We start from the raw sequence: 18,223 nt of genomic DNA, 5'->3' as shown, positions 1-18,223 counted from the left end.
GGGGCCACGGATCCACCTCCACAATCCCATAGGAAGAATGATCAGGAAAATTATATACATCTACAGTGGGCACAGGACAGAGGCTGGGTCTTCCTGGGAAGTGGCTGGGGAGACTTGGGCCTAAGATGTGGCAGCCAGGCCCAGCTTGTTGTTTGCCCTGTCGAAGACGGTGTAGTACTGGCGGATGAAGATGTCACCCAGAATCCAGAGGTCTCCGGAGGACGTGCTGACGTCCATGCCCTCGAAGCCGCTGATGCAGACACCATCGGTCTGAAAAAAAAGGAGAATAAAACTGGAGATGGGACAGAGACTCTGCAGGGACAGGTGCTGGGCAATAAACATCTAGGGCGTGGAGTCTGGCTGCAAGGCTCGTGCAAGGAGGCACTTCCGGGTTCAGCGTCTAGGGACTTGGCTGTTCTTGGCCTGGGGTCTGCCTATATAAGCTGTTCACTGCACTATTGGTTTCTGAAAATTGCTGGACGTGATCTGGTGTTTCTGGCAGACACATGAACCCTGACATTAGCATCAGAGCTAAGGGGTTTAGGGAGAACTCAGCTGCTGGGAAGGAGTTTGGAAACCCTGATGACACAGCCTTTTCTCATTATTCTGATCTTGTCCAGTGGCCAACCAGATTAACTGTTAGTCCTTGTCCTTCACTGGGTCACTGGGCTGCAACCTTAGCTGTAAATTAGAATTACCTGGGGAGCATTGACTCCCCCATCCCCCACCTCCGCCCATTGCTCAGGCCTCACCCACTCCTGATTAAATCAGAATTGCTGGGAGAAGGGCCCAGGCTTCAATCAAATAGCATCAATTCACTGGGCAAAATTAGTTTGCCACCTGGCATTATAATAGAAGGCAAAGAGAGTTTTCCGGTGGCTCATTTGACTGAAGATTTGTTACTTGGTAGAGAGGGTAGGTGGGTCATAAGCACCAAAACTATGGAGGCTGGGATTTCCATTTGTCCATCCCTTGGTCGTTCTGATGTGTTCAACTGCTCTTGAATACCCTAACCACACTCTGAGGGTGGGGAAAGCTGACATCTGTAGTTTTTAGATGAGGAAACAAGCTGAGAGAGGTCACAACTTGCTCAGAATCAAAGGACTGGTAACTGAGACCCAGGGCTTAGACCCAGGAGTCCAAATACAGTTCTCTTTTCACCCATCACCCTTTGCCTCACTTCTTCCCCTAGGGGGCTGCATTCAAGTTCCCCTGCATGCATTTATTTTTAATATTTTCTTTTTCTCTGGGGGCTTCCCAGAGCAGATGTCGGTCTGCTTTTTGGCTCCTAGAAGTGCACTTTCCCTTGTACAGAGGGGAATCTGTGGCCGTGTTCTGTGTGGGGCCATCCAGGTGGATGGTCCAGAGCCCCCTTACATCCAGGATGTAGGCACTGGCTGGCACAGGGTACTGGACATCATTGATGGTGAAGATGATGTCGGGCAGTTCATCTATGGATGAGCAACTGACCACCATCTGGAAAGAGCAAGGGTGGGAGGGTTATTAGGGTTTCCATTCCTTCTCTGTGGCACACCCCTCACTTGAGTCTAGACCGGAGCAGTCAGGGCTGGACTTGCCTCGCCATCTGAGTTCTCACTGGCTCCAATGTAGCTCTGGATGTTGGAGATGGGGGTGGTTGGGCCGGCCAGCAGAGAGGTGCCAGTGTCAACAATGGCTTGGCAGGTGTCACTGCAGGCGATGGTCTCTCCATTCATGGTGATGCTGAGGGTGAGACCAAGTAAGAGTCCCCCAAGTTCCCAAGGGGTACATTTCCCCCAAGGAGGAGCCAGGTGAACCCAGACATTGCCTCCTCCCCATCCACTGGCGAATACATAAAATTTCAGTTTCTCTCATTCACACACTCATTCATTCATGCATTCCTTTATTTAACAAATAGTTACTGAGCGCCTACTCTGTGCCAGGCATGGGAGATACAAAGCCAAACAAGACAGCGACATAGTTTCTGGCTGTAGGGAACTCCCAGTCTAGCTGGAAAGATAAGTTATGGCAGAGGAAGAGCAGGATGAGCAAGGCACATGGCAGGGAAAAGAAACACAGGCCAGGCACAGGTGGTCGTGGGGAACAGCCTGGGAAGGCTTCTCAGGGGAGCAGACATCCACAGGTTGCCGGGCAGGGGCATGGCTGGAGGAGGACATTGCAGCAAGGGAAGAGCATGCAGGGGGTGATGGAGACTCGGGGACAGAGGTGGAGGCACAGATGAAGTTTTAAGAAGGCTGGGCAGATGTGTGGTGACCAGTGCATCCTGATTTGTCTGGACTGTCCCAGTTTTAGTACTGATAGTCTTGTATCCTGGGAAACTGCTCACTTCTGGGAAAACCTGCACAATTGGGCACGCTTGCAGGCTAGTGGAGGGGTGGGGGTAGGGGGAAGAAGATCTGGAGAATGAGGTTACACTGGGCAAGGGCAGGCCCTGAAGGGGAGGGTGAAAAGGAAAAGCCTGAAACAATTTCTCATCCATCTTGCCCTACCCTTGGACTGAAAGTGCCGTTTTTCCTACAGTGGGAGGCATGTGTGCCCGTTCGCAGGTCCCTTAAATGCTGAGATGCTGCTGGATTCTCCTGCTCCCTTGACTAGAAGAAAAGTGGCTGTCTCATCCTTGCAGGGGTTCCCAGATGGCTCTCCCCTCCCCCTCCAATGAGGTGCCTTTCTCAGGGTCTCTATGGCTTGGCCAACTTCCAGCATCCTCCTGGAGTATGTTCCCCCCTATGCTGGCTGTTCCAGGGGGATTCTGAAAAGCTAGTTAATGAGTTCATAAAGAAATGAGATCTGGCGCCCATGCCAGGTGCTGCCCGTCCACAGTGGTCTCACCTGTCCACGGTGATCTGCCAGTAACCCTCAACAGAAACAGGCACCCAGTTCAGACTTCCAGTGTAGTAAGAAGAATCGATGCCACCAAATATCACCACGCTGCCACTCTCCTCATCGCTATGGAAAGTGAGAGAAGACAGGGATTCATTCATTCATTCATTCATCCATTCATTCATTTATTTGTCTGAACATCTGCTACGTGTGTCCCAAGAGCTACCCTTGATTGGGCGGTTACCAGTGCCTGGAACTATGCTGAGCATGCAACAGACACAGTTTTTTTTCATCTCACACCAAGGCCCATGCAATGATCACTGTTATTATTATTTCTACTTTGTCATGAGGACACTGCAGCTCAGAGAGGTGAGACAACCTGCCTAAGGTCACACGGCCAGGGAGTGGCAGAACCAAGATTAAACCCAGGTCTTTTGGGTGTCAATATGAATGGAAACCACTCTAGTTTCGGTGGGGACAACAAGAGAATGAACATGTAGCAGTGTTGGCTCTTCAGGACTTGACGGTGTAGCTCTCTGGTTCCCAGCCTGGGGCGGTTTTGCCCCCAGAAGACATTTGCTAATGTCTGGAGACATTCATTTTCTTGGAAACATTTTTGATTGTCATAGTTGGGTTGGGGTTGGGGTGCTACTGGTGTCTAATGGGTAGAGGCCATGTATGCTGCTAAGCATCCTATAATGCATGGGACAGCCCCTGACAATGAAGTATTATCTGATCCAAAATGTCAATAGTGCTGGGATTGGCGAACCCTGATCTAGCTGGAGGGACAAAATGGCCCCACAGCAAATATTTAAGTACTCATGAAGGCAGATCATGTTTTAAGAGCCACCTTGAGTATTAAATGGCCAAGAGGAAAAAAAATGATAAGAGATCCCTCATGTTGTAAATTGCAGGGGTCCTTGCTATTGGAATATTCATTTTCTAAATCTCTGCAGTTTCAGGTTAGATAGGGAAGCAAATGTCGATGGTAACAAGGGGTTAATCGTCAATGAATTAGCCATTTATAGAACTACTCACTTAGCCCACCCACCCACCCTTGCTGTAAACATCTGACAGCATCACAATACAGTGAGGGTCTCGCAGAATAGCTAGAAAAACACGAACGATGATGACCCATTTCAAAAGAGGAGGAAGTGAGTGTTAGAGAAAAGTTGACTGTCTTGGGAAAGTTGATAACACCCTCAGATATTCTTGCATAAAACTCACCTCGAACAAAACCCACACTAGGTTTATTCTTTGTTCATTCTTAGAATTAACTCACAGTCACAAATGGAACCTAGACTTTTGTTAAATTGTAACAAAATGCTTTCATCATTTTAAGATGTCATTGTCAAGGGCTGGCTGGTTAGTTCAGTTGGTTAAAGCATGATATTGTTCACACCAAAGTCATCCCCATACTGGCCAGCCACCCAAAACCGAAAGACCAAAAAAAAAAGTCACTATTCAAGATATAAGTCCTGATCAGATCTTTTCATTTTTTGCTATGAAATTTTGATCCCTGTTTTAAGTGGATTCACTTTAAATGGTGTCTTTTGGGGGCAAAGGATCAGGGAACCTGTGCTGGAGAGCAAATGGCTAATGACATGTGAGTTGTGTAAGTCAAGGGGACAAAGACTCACCCTGGGAAAGTAGGACAGAATGAAGATTGTTCATCAGAGAGAGAGAGTTGGCACCATGACTCTCCAAAGATACACTTCTCCCAGCCTGAGACACTGATTTTTCAAATTCCTTGCTTTCCAAGACCCCCTCCAACCCACCCAGCCCTGGACAGCTCCCTGCTGGTCCAGGTGATCATGACCTCTCTGACTTACGGGCTCAGGTAGACGGAGAAGAGGTCCTCGGAAATCAGTTTCTGGTCCCATATGTTGTCAAAGACGGGTGTGGCTCCAGAGGCAGAGATGGAGGGGTAGGCCAGACCCAGGATGCCGTCAAAAGGAGCATAGTACAGGAAGCTACTGGGCTCTGACTCGCTCAGGCCGAAGATCTGGTTGGTGTCAGAGATGCCTCCGACCTGAGTGTGGGGACAAAGATGTTCACCATCAGCTCCTGTTCACTGAGCGCTGCTGAGCCCTGGGCCCACAGCGATCTGGTTCATTCTGTGTAGGGCTCAGCTGGAAGGAGGGCAGAGGGACTGTCTCCTAGAATGCTGTTATTCCACTGGAGGTTAACCACTTCGGCTGATCTCCAGATGGCCACGGTCTGGGACTCAGTGTGAGACTTTGCTGCAAAACAGATGGCCACCATGCATTTGTGTTTGTGATGCAAAGAGGACTCCAGGCAAATCAGGGCCCTTGACCCAGGCCATGCCCTGGAAGTGGCAGGAAGGGGCTTGTGGAGCTTCTGTGACTCAAGGCGGCTGTGGGTGGGGGGAGGAAGAAAAGGAGCAGATGCTAAAGGAGAATTGAGCCTTTACTTGCCTTCTCCCCACCTCTCCATAATGTGCAGCTTGGGGGGGGCGCTGAGGCTGATTTATGGCTCCAGGCAGCCCACCTCCTTTCCAATTATCAGCCCACCTAGAAGTGTCTGGGACATCTCTACCATATCTCCCCTCACCCCCACCCCCCAATCAGGTTACTTTTGTGAACATCGAGTCTCATATTGCCTGAATGAGGTTGTTCTGGGGGGTGTACTGTGATCTCCAAGGTCCCAAGAAGCTGGCCCCAGGGTTGGGCAGAATGAGATGGCAGTTAGCAGATGTGTACCTCCACCGTGTCGTATCCAAGGATGCCCGTCATGCTGCCGGTGCCATATTCGATGGAGACTGACTCACTGGTGGCCTCGAAGGTGGAGGAATCATCAGGGTTGAAGCGGTTGTGGTTCTCTGCGAGGGCAAGAAGTGACATCATCAACCCCCAAGGCAAGGATCATGGGCTGGAAATGTCTTCCTGGGATGGGGTGCTGGAGGAGAAAGGTGACCTTTTCCCTAAACCTTTAGAGCCCAACAGACCCCAGGTTCCAGTCCTGTCTAGTTGAAACCGCTGGGACCACCTCAATGATAGATGGTCCCCAGCCAACCCCACAGTCCTCCTGAGGACCCCCAGACAAACACTGAGTGGGGCATCACGGCTGCTCGTGGTGACGAACATCCTCACCCTCCCTGGACAGCCCATGCTCCCGTTACGGTGTGATGAGCAGGACTCCACAGGCACCTGCTCTTCATCACAGCTCAGGCTAAAAAGCTGGAAGAGGAAGGAGCTTGAAACACTGTCCATGACTTCCAATGACAAACTCATTAGCAAACCAATGTGGTTTTTTTTGTGTGTGTGTGTTTTAAATGAGCTCAGTGCTCATCTCTAGCATTCTCCAGCCTTGCTTCTGAGCTGCTGTCTCACGTCAGACTTTTGTCCTGGCCAAGCTACCCTGTGGTTCTTTAGACCCATCTCACTTTGGGGCCCCACACACTTTCTCTCCCAGGCTGTGGTTATTTAGGAGAGCTTCTCTCTGCCATGGGCTGCAAACTCTTTGAACGTAGGGACTGTGTTGAATTCATCCCTTTATCCCCCAGAGCACCTGAGCCCAGTGCTTGGCACATAGTAGGTGCTTAGTAAATGCCTGTTGAGTGAATCCCTGTGTGACTCCAACGGGCTTGAAGTTGGACCTTCATGGGCTTGAAGTTCGGTATCGGGGAGGAAGGGCGAGACTGGGCTGGGCAGGGCCGGGTACTCACCGCAGGCAGCACTGGAGCAGTAGATGGAGGGCACCCACAAGTTGGAAGAGCCGGTGTCGAAGATGACGGTGAAGTCCTGACTGGGGGTTCCGATGCCGATGGTGCCGTAGTACTCCAGCTGCCAGGGCCGGGACAGCACAGTTCACGGACTGGGGGCTCCCCAGCTGGGGCCTCCCTGGGGACTGTCTCTGGGTCATCTCCTCTGTCCACCTCCCCACCTCTTCCTTCACTGTTCTTGCCTTTGTCTCCCTGTCCAATGCATCCACCCTTCAAAGCCCAGCCCTGGTCTCCCATCCTCGAAGTCTTCCCTGATTTCTCCCCTGATTAGCCTATGACTATTCTCTCACTATTAGCACCTAATAATAATCTGCTTTCCCCTCTTCAGCCATTGCCTTGTATGTTTTGATCTCTCAGAGGTTGCTGGAGCCTTATAGCACCCAGCAAAGTAAAGGCTTAAGTGCTTGTTCATTAAATTGTTGAGTGGGAGATAAACAAATTACTTAAAAGACAAAAACCAGTCAAAATCTCTTATTCTTAAATCTAGCCTTGTACAGCAGGCTTCAGGAAAGGGCAATGTCAACTTTTTATTCTTAGTGGCAGCCCTTTCCCCTTGCCAGCTGTGTTCCGGCCACACTGGTCTTCCTGCTATTCTTTGAGAATGACGAGCTCATTCCCACCTCAGGGCCTTTGCACTTGCTGTTACTCCTTGTACTAGGAAAATGTTTATTCTAGATCTTCCCTTGGCTGACTTTTTCTTATCAATCATTCAGAGCTCTAGTCAAATGTCACCTCTGCCAAGAGGCCTTTCCTGAGCACTTTATCCAAATTCGTCCCCTCCTCTGTTCTTCATTCCCTTCCTCCAGTTAATTAACTAATTATTCTTCATGGCCCTGGTCCTCACCTGCAATTATCTTACATACTTATTTATCGGTCTTTCCCTCTAGGATATAAGCTCCAAGAACTCTGCTCATTTACCACTGGGTCCTCAGCAATCTTCATAGCTTATGGCACACAGTAGGTGCTTCAGAAATATTTGTTAGATAAATAAAAATGGGCTAACTAAGCTCTTACAAAGGGCCAGGCCCTGTGCTAAGCCCTCCCAAAAAACATTCTTGGGTTTAGTATTCCCAAAGACTCTCTGATGGTGGGTATTAGTGGTTCCGTTTCACAGAGGAAGACGCTGAGGCTCAGAGAATTTTAATGACTTGTCAGAGGTCCTGTGGCTCGGAAGCAGTAGAGCCCACATTTGCATCAGGCTTGGTGGATTTCAGAGGCTTTGCTCTTAACCACAGGCAGCACTGCTTTGTACCTTTGCCCTGTGCTGTTCGCAGAGGGGCACACAATACCTTCTGACTGGAAGGGCACTACCAATGGGCCCCAACTAAAAGAGTCAGACTGGTCTTCCTGAAACTCAAATCTGATCATGTCAGCCTCCACTGTTTAAGATGAATTGGTGGCAGTTAGGATGCTGACCTCTGCCGTCCCTGGCTGCCCTGTAGTCTGGCCCCACCCACCACCCCAGGGACTCAGTTTGCAGCACCCTCCCTTCCTCTCTACACTCCTTGCATGCTGCCTTATGCTCCTCACATGTGCTCTGCCCCCTCCTGCCATGGGTTTGGCACAGGCAATCTGGAATTCTCTCCCCTTCTCTCTGAAACTGCTGCTGTTTCCTCACTGCTCCCAGGAGGCTTCCCTGCCCCACTGTGACAGTGTGACATCTTCCCTTTGTGGTCCTCACCCTGGTTTAGAGGCTCACTGATTACTGCCTCTCTCCTAAGAGACTGTGAGCTGCAGACTGTGCCCACTGCTATATCCCTGGGCCCAGCACAGGGCCTGACATTTCACAAGGTGCTTGGGATAAATAAGCATTGAATGAATGAGTGAATGAATGAATGAATGAATGAACATGAGCAACTACTCTGACTATGAGTTTCCCTGACTGCCCTGGACTGCTGAGATCCAGGGAGCAGCCCCTGGTTTACTGCCTGGAGACTCAGAGCCCTGGCCCATCCTCTGAGACTCCAGGATACCCTCTCTCCTGCCAGCCAGGTCCTGGGAGCCGCCCTACCACCTGCCCACACACTTACATCCATGTAGTTCACCATGGACTCCTCATGCAACAGGTTGCTGGCCCCCTTGGGGAGGTACTTGATGGCTGGGTTGAAGTTGTACTTCTTCAGGAAGTCCTTGAGCAGGCCATGCTCTCTCAGGTTCTGCCTCAGGGTCTTCTTTCTGACCAGGGGGACCCTGGGGTTTGAAGGAGGAAGAGTAATTAGGCTAGGATTCTGCTCATGGGCTGCTGTGAGAGCCCCAGAAGGAAAAGGAAGCTGGTCCAAGAGAGAAAGAAGGAATGAAGAGGGGAGAAGCTCCCATGTTCTGCTCAGTCATGCAAAGAGGTTCAGTGATGGTGGCTAGTGATAGAGCTGGGACCCAAACCCAGACTGCTGGTGAGGGCCTGAGCTGTTCACCACGACTGCGGTGCTGCCTTCCCAGAGGCAGGAAGAGAGACAAGAAGGGAAGACTCTAGATGATCCGAGAGAATGAGGAGTTGGTGGAGGAAAGAAAGGAAGAGGGAAAACACGACAGGAAAGGAAGGAGATGCGAGAGGCGGCGAAGGGGCTGAGGAATCGCCCCTTGGAAGCCGTTCTTCACGCGGCACGTCGCCCAGACTCACTTGTAGATGGCGCACTCAGAGAGCACCACCAGGGTGAGCAGCAGCAGCCACTTCATGGTTCTTGCTGGTCCCAAGTTGCAGGAGAAGGCAAGATGGGTGGAAGGTGTGTAGCTGCAGGCAGGAGCTGCCCCTTATATACAGCACCAGTCCTTGGTAATCGGCCTTATCAGCGTCCAAATGTCACCCATTATCCTAACCCCAAACAGAAAAGTTTCTGATAAGATTGCCCTGCCCCCGAGTCATGTTCTGAGAAGTTTCCAGTTGAAACTTTCCACTGTAAGCACATCCCACGGTTGGACCTGCAGAGAGAGAGCGATTGAGTGGCGACTTCTTTCTTAAGGAATGACAAGGGCCTACTTTACAAACTTTACAGGCTAAGAGTTTTGACAAAATTGGAAAATGCACTTAACATTGGACAGATGTCAAAGGAGCTCAATGTACCCAGATTTGTCCCAGTGGGACAGATGGCTGGGGTACTTAGAGAGCATCTCCCCAACTTAGCAATGGGTCGTAGCTACTAAGCCAAAGCACATTGGTAGGTCGGTTGTCTGGGACACAGGACACATCTCCCCACGTAAATGTCATTATATGGGCTTGTTGGGTATCTAACTAGCCCATGGGACTTATTATGGGCTTGCTTGTCATGGCAACTGGGCTGAGGCCTGGGAAAGAGGTGCGTGCATTACAGCAGGGAGGAGGGAGAGAAGCAAGCAGAATAATGCTGCCTTCCTTTGCTGGAGGAGGCAGACTTGAAACAGGCCAGGTCTGCCTTTGGAACCTGGGCCCCACCCTTTCTGCACCCCTTTTCTTCCTACTGCTTCTCTCCCACCCTCTCCACCTATGAGAACCCACCTGGGTCTGACTCCATCAGCTGCTCCATGTTTGAAACTGGGCTGAAATCAACCACAATGGAGCAAAGCGATCTGGGCAAACAAATTCATACTAGTGTGTAAATGACTTAGGTTCTCTTCTTCAAAGAGGACACCTACCAACCCAATGGGTTCTCTACTTTGTGAGATTTTATTCAGTGGGCAAAGTGAAGTGAAAATTTTGATTCATGAATTATTGGGGAGGAAAAGAAGTAGGGGAGAGGTCACCAGCTGGGTAGGGATTCCTGGGGGTCCTGTTCTGAAATTAGATCCCTGGCCATTCTTGGATTTTTCCACCATTGAGAACCCAAGATTCTACCAAAGCTCGAAATTTCCTCTAGTGCTTTGGGTGTCTTTTCTTTCCACTGGATGGGTGTCTGGATCACACCAAGGGGAAGCTCTTGGATTGGTGAAGATAATTATGTCTTTTCACATTAGAGATTTTAACCCCCTGAGGTAGGCTGACATGTTTGGTGACATCAATTCGGGACATATGGCAGATAGACTGACTCTAGGATGGCCCTGGATTATACTTGCCTGGTGGTATTCATGCTCCTGTGTGATACCCTCCTGTTGAGTGTGGGCAGGACCTGTGACTTGCTTCTAACCAACAGGATACAGCAGAGCAGAAGGGATGTCACTTTTGTGATTAGATTCTATAAGATTGCAACTTCTGCCTTGCTAGCCAACTCTGCCTACAGACTCTCTGCCTTGCTGTCTCTGATGAAGCAAGCTGCCCTGTGGAAAGGCCCACATGGCAAGAGTCAGCAAGGAGCTGAGGCCTTCAGTCTAACAGTCCACAAGGAGCTGAGAACTGCCAACAACCGGGTGAGCTTGGAAGCAGATCCTTCTCCAGTTGAACCTCAGATGAGACCACAGCCCTGGCTGCCACCTTGACTGCCACCTTGTGAGAGACCCTGAAACAGAGGACCCAGGTAAACGAAGCCTGGATTCCTAACCCACAGAAACTGTGAGATAATAAATGTGAGTTGTTTTAAGTCACTAAATTTGTGTTAATTTGTCATCAGCAATAGGAAACTAATACGTGGCTAGAAACCTCCTTAAAAACCGCAAAGATCTACCTGGCTGCCTCATACTCTTTCCCCTCTGGGACCCCATTTTAGTGCCCTGTGAGACGGTTTTCCGCTCAGACAATGTGAATGATCACAGGAGGAAGCTGACAACATTGGTTGAGATATCTGCAAACCTCCAGCAACTCAGCCATGCTTGCATTTCAGTGGCTCTTTGTGCTTTTCCGAATGCTTTGAGATACACGGTCTTTTAAAAATGTATCATTATTCCTGCTTTCTCTTTATTGACATAGTCCAGAGGGGTTCAGTGATCACTGCAGGTCTACATAATTATGTAGTGACACAGGTAAGATTAAAACCTGGGTCTCAGAAGGCACCAGCCCAGGACAAGAGCCTGGCCTGGGACAAGAGCCTTCTGAGACCAGACTCTTGTCCTGGGCTGGTGCCCATGTACACCCACCTGGTTTCTGTCCATTGGTTAGAATGTGAATTGGTCAATACATGATGGCTGCAGCCTCCATCCTGGGGACATTCAGAGAAGCCGTTTTATCCAGCCCCCTTTACCAGAGGAGCTCTTGAGAGGGATGGGGAATCTTGACTCTAGCGCTGTGTCCTGCCCATGACGACTGATCATCAGCCAAGGCTGATCCGTGGCTGCCAGCAGGGGAGCCAGGTAATCTCACTGTGCCAGACTGGCCCAGCAGAAAGATTAGACAACAACGTTTACCTTGCCATTAGCCTGCCTGGCACTCAGTATGGCAGTGCCTTGCTCTGAGAGACACTGGGGACAGTGTCTCTAATGCAGGGCACCCCCTGCCAAGGGCACAGGTGTTCAGAAATGTTCCATGAACTTACCAAGTCAAGCAATGGAATGAAATCTAAAGAACCCAGTCACGGCAAGGCGGAGATGGAGCATTTAAGCACGATAAGTGTTATCGAATTGGGCTGATAGGTGTTGAGACAGCTGGTCCCCTAGGCACTTTCAACGTTTTCAATCAAGGCCTCACCCCAGGGACACAATCTTTCAACAACAAAGAGTACATTGTGTTTTCCACTCCCCAGCCCAGACCTGGGCTGCTTCTCCAGAGATGCATGCAGATTTTAAAAATTAAATTTATAATAACATTTTTGGGCCCAAGTACACAAGTAATACACGATCATTATAGATTATTTACAGGTAAATGAAAATTTAAAAATGATTCATAATCAGTTATCCAGAGCAAACCACCATTAATGTTGTAAATTAATATATTTACTTACAAATATGGAACCAGGTAGTATAGTACACTCTGTTCTGTAACCTGCTTTTAAAAGTAAAGAGAAAAATGAAGTATATTTCATGTATTTACCAAGAGATTTCTTATGTCTACATCATCATTTTGAAAACTGTTTTTGAAATACAGCATGCACACAGAAAGGTACTCTCATAAGGGAATAACTTGATGAATTTTTACAAACCGAGCACACCCACGTAACCACGATGACCCAGATCAAGAAACAGAATGTTACAATTACTGCCGAAGCTACTTCAGGCTCTTTCTAGTCACTACCCCACCCCCAAACCAAGAGTAATGCCACTCAAACTGGGCTTTGAACCCAGGCTGTGTGGGTCCTGAGCCCACATTGGGAAGCATTTGCTACATCGCCTCTTAGAACGTGATGAAAATTCAGGGCTCCTTTCCTAGAGAGAGAAATGCACACACAGCTGTGAACCCAATTTCAGAGCTCTTAAAGCCCATCATGGGGCCAGCTAGGTGAACAGGTCTGCTCAAGCAACTGGAGTTGTTGACCACGGAGAAGGCACTCACATAGGTAGTGAGCTCTGCAAAAACTGGAATGCCATCTGGCAGCTGGTGTAGAATAGGCATTTCATACAGATTAATGAAGCAAATGAATGAGTGAAAGAATGAATGAGTTTACCTTGCATACTTTCCCTGCTGGGGACAGTAGGAACCCATGCGCCTTCAGGGTCCAGTAGCATGGGGAGTAAGAACATCCTAGACTTTTCAACAAATCGTGCTGAGGAAACTGGATATCCACATGCAAGAGAATGGAGTTGGACCCTTACGTAACACCATATACACAAATTTACTCCAAGTGGATCAAAGACCTAAGTGTAAGACCTAAAACTATAAAACTCTCAGAAGAAAACATCCCTATGTTGAAAGCGGGGGTCTTCAGATATTTGTTCAACCATGTTCACAGCAGCCCTATTCACAAAAGCTAAATCTTGGAAACAACCCAAGAGTCCATCCACTGGTGAACAGATAAGCAAAATGTGGCACATACACACAGTGGACTAAAAAGTGGACTTAAAAAGGAAGGAAATTCTGACATATGCTATAGCATGGGTAAAACTTGAGGACACTATGCTAAATGAAATAAGCCAGTCACAAAAAGACAAAAGCTTCATGACATTAGATTGGGCAACAGTTTCCTGGATATGACACCAAAGATACAGGTGACAAAAGAAAAAATAGAGAAATTGGACTCATGAAAATGAAAAAAATTGTGCATAAAATGACAATATTGTCAGAGTAGAAAGGCATGTCCTTCTCTTATATTTTACCTAAAGCACATGTTGGAACCCTTTCTGAGGGTCAACCAGCCTGGTGAGAGAGGATATTTGCAAATCATATATCTAATAAGGGGTTAGTATCCAGAATATATAGAGAAATCCTAAAATTCAACAACAAGAGAACAAACAACCTGATTCAAAAATGGGCAAATGACACGAAACGACATTTCTCCAAAGAAATACAAATGGTCACTAAGAACGTGAAAAGATGCTTGACATCACCAGTCATTAGAGAAATGCACATCAGAAGCACAGTGAATCCGAGTCATGGGTATTCCAGAAGGGGAGGAATATGGAGATTCCATTGAAAACATATTCAACAAAATAGTGGCAGAAAACTTCCCAGGTATAGGAAAAATCACAGATCTTCAGATCCAGGAAGCTCAACGATCTCCAAACGTATTCAACCCAAAAAGGCCTTCTCCAAGACATGTCATAGTCAAATTGGCAAAACTCAGAGACAAAGAGAGAATCTTAAAAGCTGCAAGAGAGAAGCGTCAAATCACCTATAAGGGAGCCCCAATAAGGCTAACATCAGACTTTTCATCACAAACCCTAAAAGCTAGAAAGGAATGGGATGATATTTTCAAAATACTAAAAGACAAAGATTGCCAGCCAAGAATACTCTACCCTGCAAGGCTATCCTTCCGAAATGAAGGGCAAATAGTATATTTCTCAGACAAACAAAAACTGCGGGAGTTCACTACCACACGACCACCCTTACAAGAAATCCTCAAGGGAGTACTGGGTTTGGTTCCTGAAAGATAACTACCACTGCCATAAAAACCCAAGAAAAATCAATACCCACTAGTATAATAAAAATGGCATTCATGAAGAGAAAACAAGCAAACAAAAACGCTATCTACAACCTAAGGAACCAACAAACACAGAAACCAAACAGTAAATCAGAAAGCAAGGAACAAAAGACACCTAAGACAACCAAACAACCAATAAAATGCTAGGAATAAATCAACACCTTTCAATAACAACTCTTAATGTAAAAGGCTTAAATTCCCCAATCAAAAGACACAGACTGGCTGACTGGATCAAAAAGGAGGACCCAACTATATGCTGCCTACAAGAGACCCACCTCACCCATAAAGATTCACACAGACTAAGAGTGAAAGGATGGAAAAAGATTTACCATGCAAACAGAAAAGAAAAACGAGCTGGAGTAGCTATTCTTATATCAGACAAAATAGACTTTAAACTAAAAACCATAAAAAGAGACAATGAGGGACACTACTTAATGATAAAAGGACTGATCCATCAAGAAGACATAACAATCATAAATATGTATGCACCCAATGTTGGAGCAGCCAGATTTATAAAACGAACTCTATTAGACCTAAAGAAGGAAATAGACACTAATACCATAATAGCAGGGGACCTGAACACTCCACTGTCAATATTAGACAGATCATCTAGGCAAAGAATCAGTAGAGAAACACAAGATCTAAACAAGATTCTAGACCAATTGGAATTGGCAGATATCTACAGAACATTCCACCCAACAACCTCAGAATATTCATTCTTCTCATCAGCACATGGATCATTCTCCAGGATAGATCACATATTAGGTCACAAATCAAGTCTCAATAAATTCAAAAAAATTGGAATTATCCCATGTATCTTCTCAGACCACAATGGATTAAAACTAGAAATTAATAACAAACGAAACTCTGGAAACTATACAAACACATGGAAATTAAACAGCATTCTGCTTAATGACATAAGGGTCCAAGAAGAAATCAAGCAGGAAATCAAAAAATTTATTGAAACTAATGAAAACAATGATACATCATACCAAAACCTGTGGGATACTGCAAAAGCAGTATTGAGGGGGAAATTTATTGCATTAAACGCTCACTTCAGAAGAATGGAAAGATGGCAAGTGAACAACCTAACACTTCACCTTAAAGAACTAGAAAAACAAGAACTATCCAAACCTAAAGTTAGCAGACGGAAAGAAATCATTAAGATCAGAGCAGAACTGAATGAAATTGAAAACCAAAAAATAATTCAAAAGATCAATGAATCAAAAAGTTGGTTTTTTGAAAAGATAAATAAAATTTACAAACCATTAGCATGGCTAACAAAAAAAAGAAGAGAGAAGACTCAAATAACAAAAATTAGAAATGAAAAAGGCGATATTACAACTGATTCATCTGAAATACAAGGAATCATTTGAGACTACTATAAACAACTATACGCCAACAAATTTGAAAATCTGGAGGAAATGGATAAATTTCTGGACACACACAAACTCCCAAAACTGAACCATAAAGACGTAGAAAATTTGAACAGACCAATAACAATAAAGGAGATTGAAGCTGTTATCAGAAGGCTCCCAACAAAGAAAAGCCCAGGACCAGATGGATGCACAGCAGAATTTTACCAAACATTCAAAGAGGAATTGACACTGATTCTTTACAAACTATTCCAAAAGATTGAAACGGACGCAAATCTCCCAAACTCATTCTATGAAGCAAACATCATCCTGATACCAAAACCAGGTAAAGATACAACCAAAAAAGAAAACTACAGGCCGATATCCTTGATGAATATAGATGCAAAAATCCTCACTAAAATACTAGCAAACAGAATACAGCAACACATACGAAAAATTATTCACCACGATCAAGTGGGATTCATCCCAGGGATGCAAGGTTGGTTCAACATACGCAAATCAATAAATGTGATACACCATATTAATAAAGTCAAACACAAGGACCATATGATCATCTCTATAGATGCTGAAAAAGCATTTGATAAAGTTCAGCACTCATTCATGACAAAGACCCTCTATAAGTTAGGTATAGAGGAAAAGTATCTCAACATAATTAAAGCCATATATGCCAAACCCACTGCCAATATCATCCTGAATGGGGAAAAGCTGAAAGCTTTTCCTTTAAGAACAGGAACTAGACAAGGATGCCCACTTTCACCACTCCTATTCAACATAGTGTTGGAAGTACTAGCCAGAGCAATCAGAGAAGAGAAGGAAATAAAGGGCATCCAGATTGGAAAAGATGAAGTCAAACTGTCCCTGTTTGCAGATGACATGATCCTATATATCGAACAGCCTAAAACCTCTACAAAAAAACTGTTGGAATTGATAAATGATTTCAGCACAGTAGCAGGATACAAAATCAACACACAAAAATCAGTAGCATTTCTTTTCTCCAATAGTGAACATGCAGAAGGAGAAATCAAGAAAGCCTGCCCATTTACAATAGCCACCAAAAAAATAAAATACTTAGGAATTGAGTTAACCAAGGAGGTGAAAAATCTCTATAATGAGAACTACAAACCACTGCTGAGAGAAATTAGAGAGGACACAAGAAGATGGAAAGATATCCCATGCTCTTGGATTGGAAGAATCAACATAGTGAAAATGTCCATACTACCCAAAGTGATATACAAATTCAATGCAATCCCCATCAAAATTCCAAAGACATTTTTCTCAGAAATGGAAAGAGCTATCCAGACATTTATATGGAACAACAAAAGACCACGCATAGCCAAAGCAATGCTGAGCAAAAATAATAAAGCTGGAGGCATAACACTACCTGACTTTAAGCTATACTACAAAGCTATAATAACCAAAACAGTATGGTACTGGCATAAAAACAGACACACTGACCAATGGAATAGAATAGAGAATCCAGAAATCAACCCACACACTTACTTCCATCTGATCTTTGACAAAGGCACCAAGCCTATTCACTGGGGAAGGGACTGCCTCTTCAGCAAATGGTGCTGGGATAACTGGATATCCATATGCAGGAGAATGAAACTAGATCCATACCTCTCACCGTATACTAAAATCAACTCAAAATGGATTAAGGATTTAAATATACACCCTGAAGCAATAAAACTTCTTAAAGAAAACATAGGAGAAACACTTCAGGAAATAGGATTGGGCACAGACTTCATGAATACAACCCCAAAAGCACGGGCAACCAAAGGAAAAATAAACAAATGGGATTATATCAAACTAAAAAGCTTGTGCACAGCAAAAGAAACAATTAAAAGAGTTAAAAGACAACCAACAGAGTGGGAGAAAATATTTGCAAAATATACATCTGACAAAGGATTAATATCCAGAATATATAAGGAACTCAAACAACTTTACAAGAAGAAAACAAGCAACCCAATTAAAAAATGGGCAAAAGAGCTAAGTAGGCATTTCTCTAAGGAAGATATACAAATGGCCAACAGACATATGAAAAAATGCTCAACATCACTCAGCATCCGGGAAATGCAAATCAAAACCACATTGAGATACCATCTCACCCCAGTTAGGATGGCTAAAATCCAAAAGACTATGAACGATAAATGCTGGCGAGGCTGCGGAGAAAAAGGAACTCTCATACACTGTTGGTGGGACTGCAAAATGGTGCAGCCTCTGGAAAACGGTATGGAGGTTCCTCAAACAATTGCAGATAGATCTACCATATGACCCAGCTATCCCACTGTTGGGAATATACCCAGAGGAATGGAAATCATCAAGTCGAAGGTATACCTGTTCCCCAATGTTCATCACAGCACTCTTTACAA

General features: G+C 45.8%; 1 protein-coding gene across 1 annotated transcript; it reads right to left on the bottom strand.

The window, feature by feature from the left end:
* PGA5 (pepsinogen A5) lies at nt 1–9,270 on the bottom strand. Its single transcript, XM_063093576.1, has 9 exons — nt 9,183–9,270; nt 8,596–8,755; nt 6,509–6,626; nt 5,544–5,662; nt 4,653–4,852; nt 2,830–2,946; nt 1,578–1,722; nt 1,378–1,476; nt 1–270 (listed from the first exon to the last, which is right to left on the bottom strand). Exons 1-9 carry the CDS (start codon nt 9,236–9,238, stop codon nt 121–123), a joined length of 1,164 nt encoding a protein of 387 aa, XP_062949646.1. The 5' UTR covers nt 9,239–9,270; the 3' UTR covers nt 1–120.
* Nucleotides 9,271–18,223: the final 8,953 nt, after the last annotated feature.

Source organism: Cynocephalus volans, chromosome 4 (genome assembly GCF_027409185.1).
Source record: "Cynocephalus volans isolate mCynVol1 chromosome 4, mCynVol1.pri, whole genome shotgun sequence".
NCBI classification, from domain to species: domain Eukaryota; kingdom Metazoa; phylum Chordata; class Mammalia; order Dermoptera; family Cynocephalidae; genus Cynocephalus; species Cynocephalus volans.
Note: the sequence above shows the minus strand (reverse complement) of the source record. Positions and strands in the feature narration are given on the sequence as shown.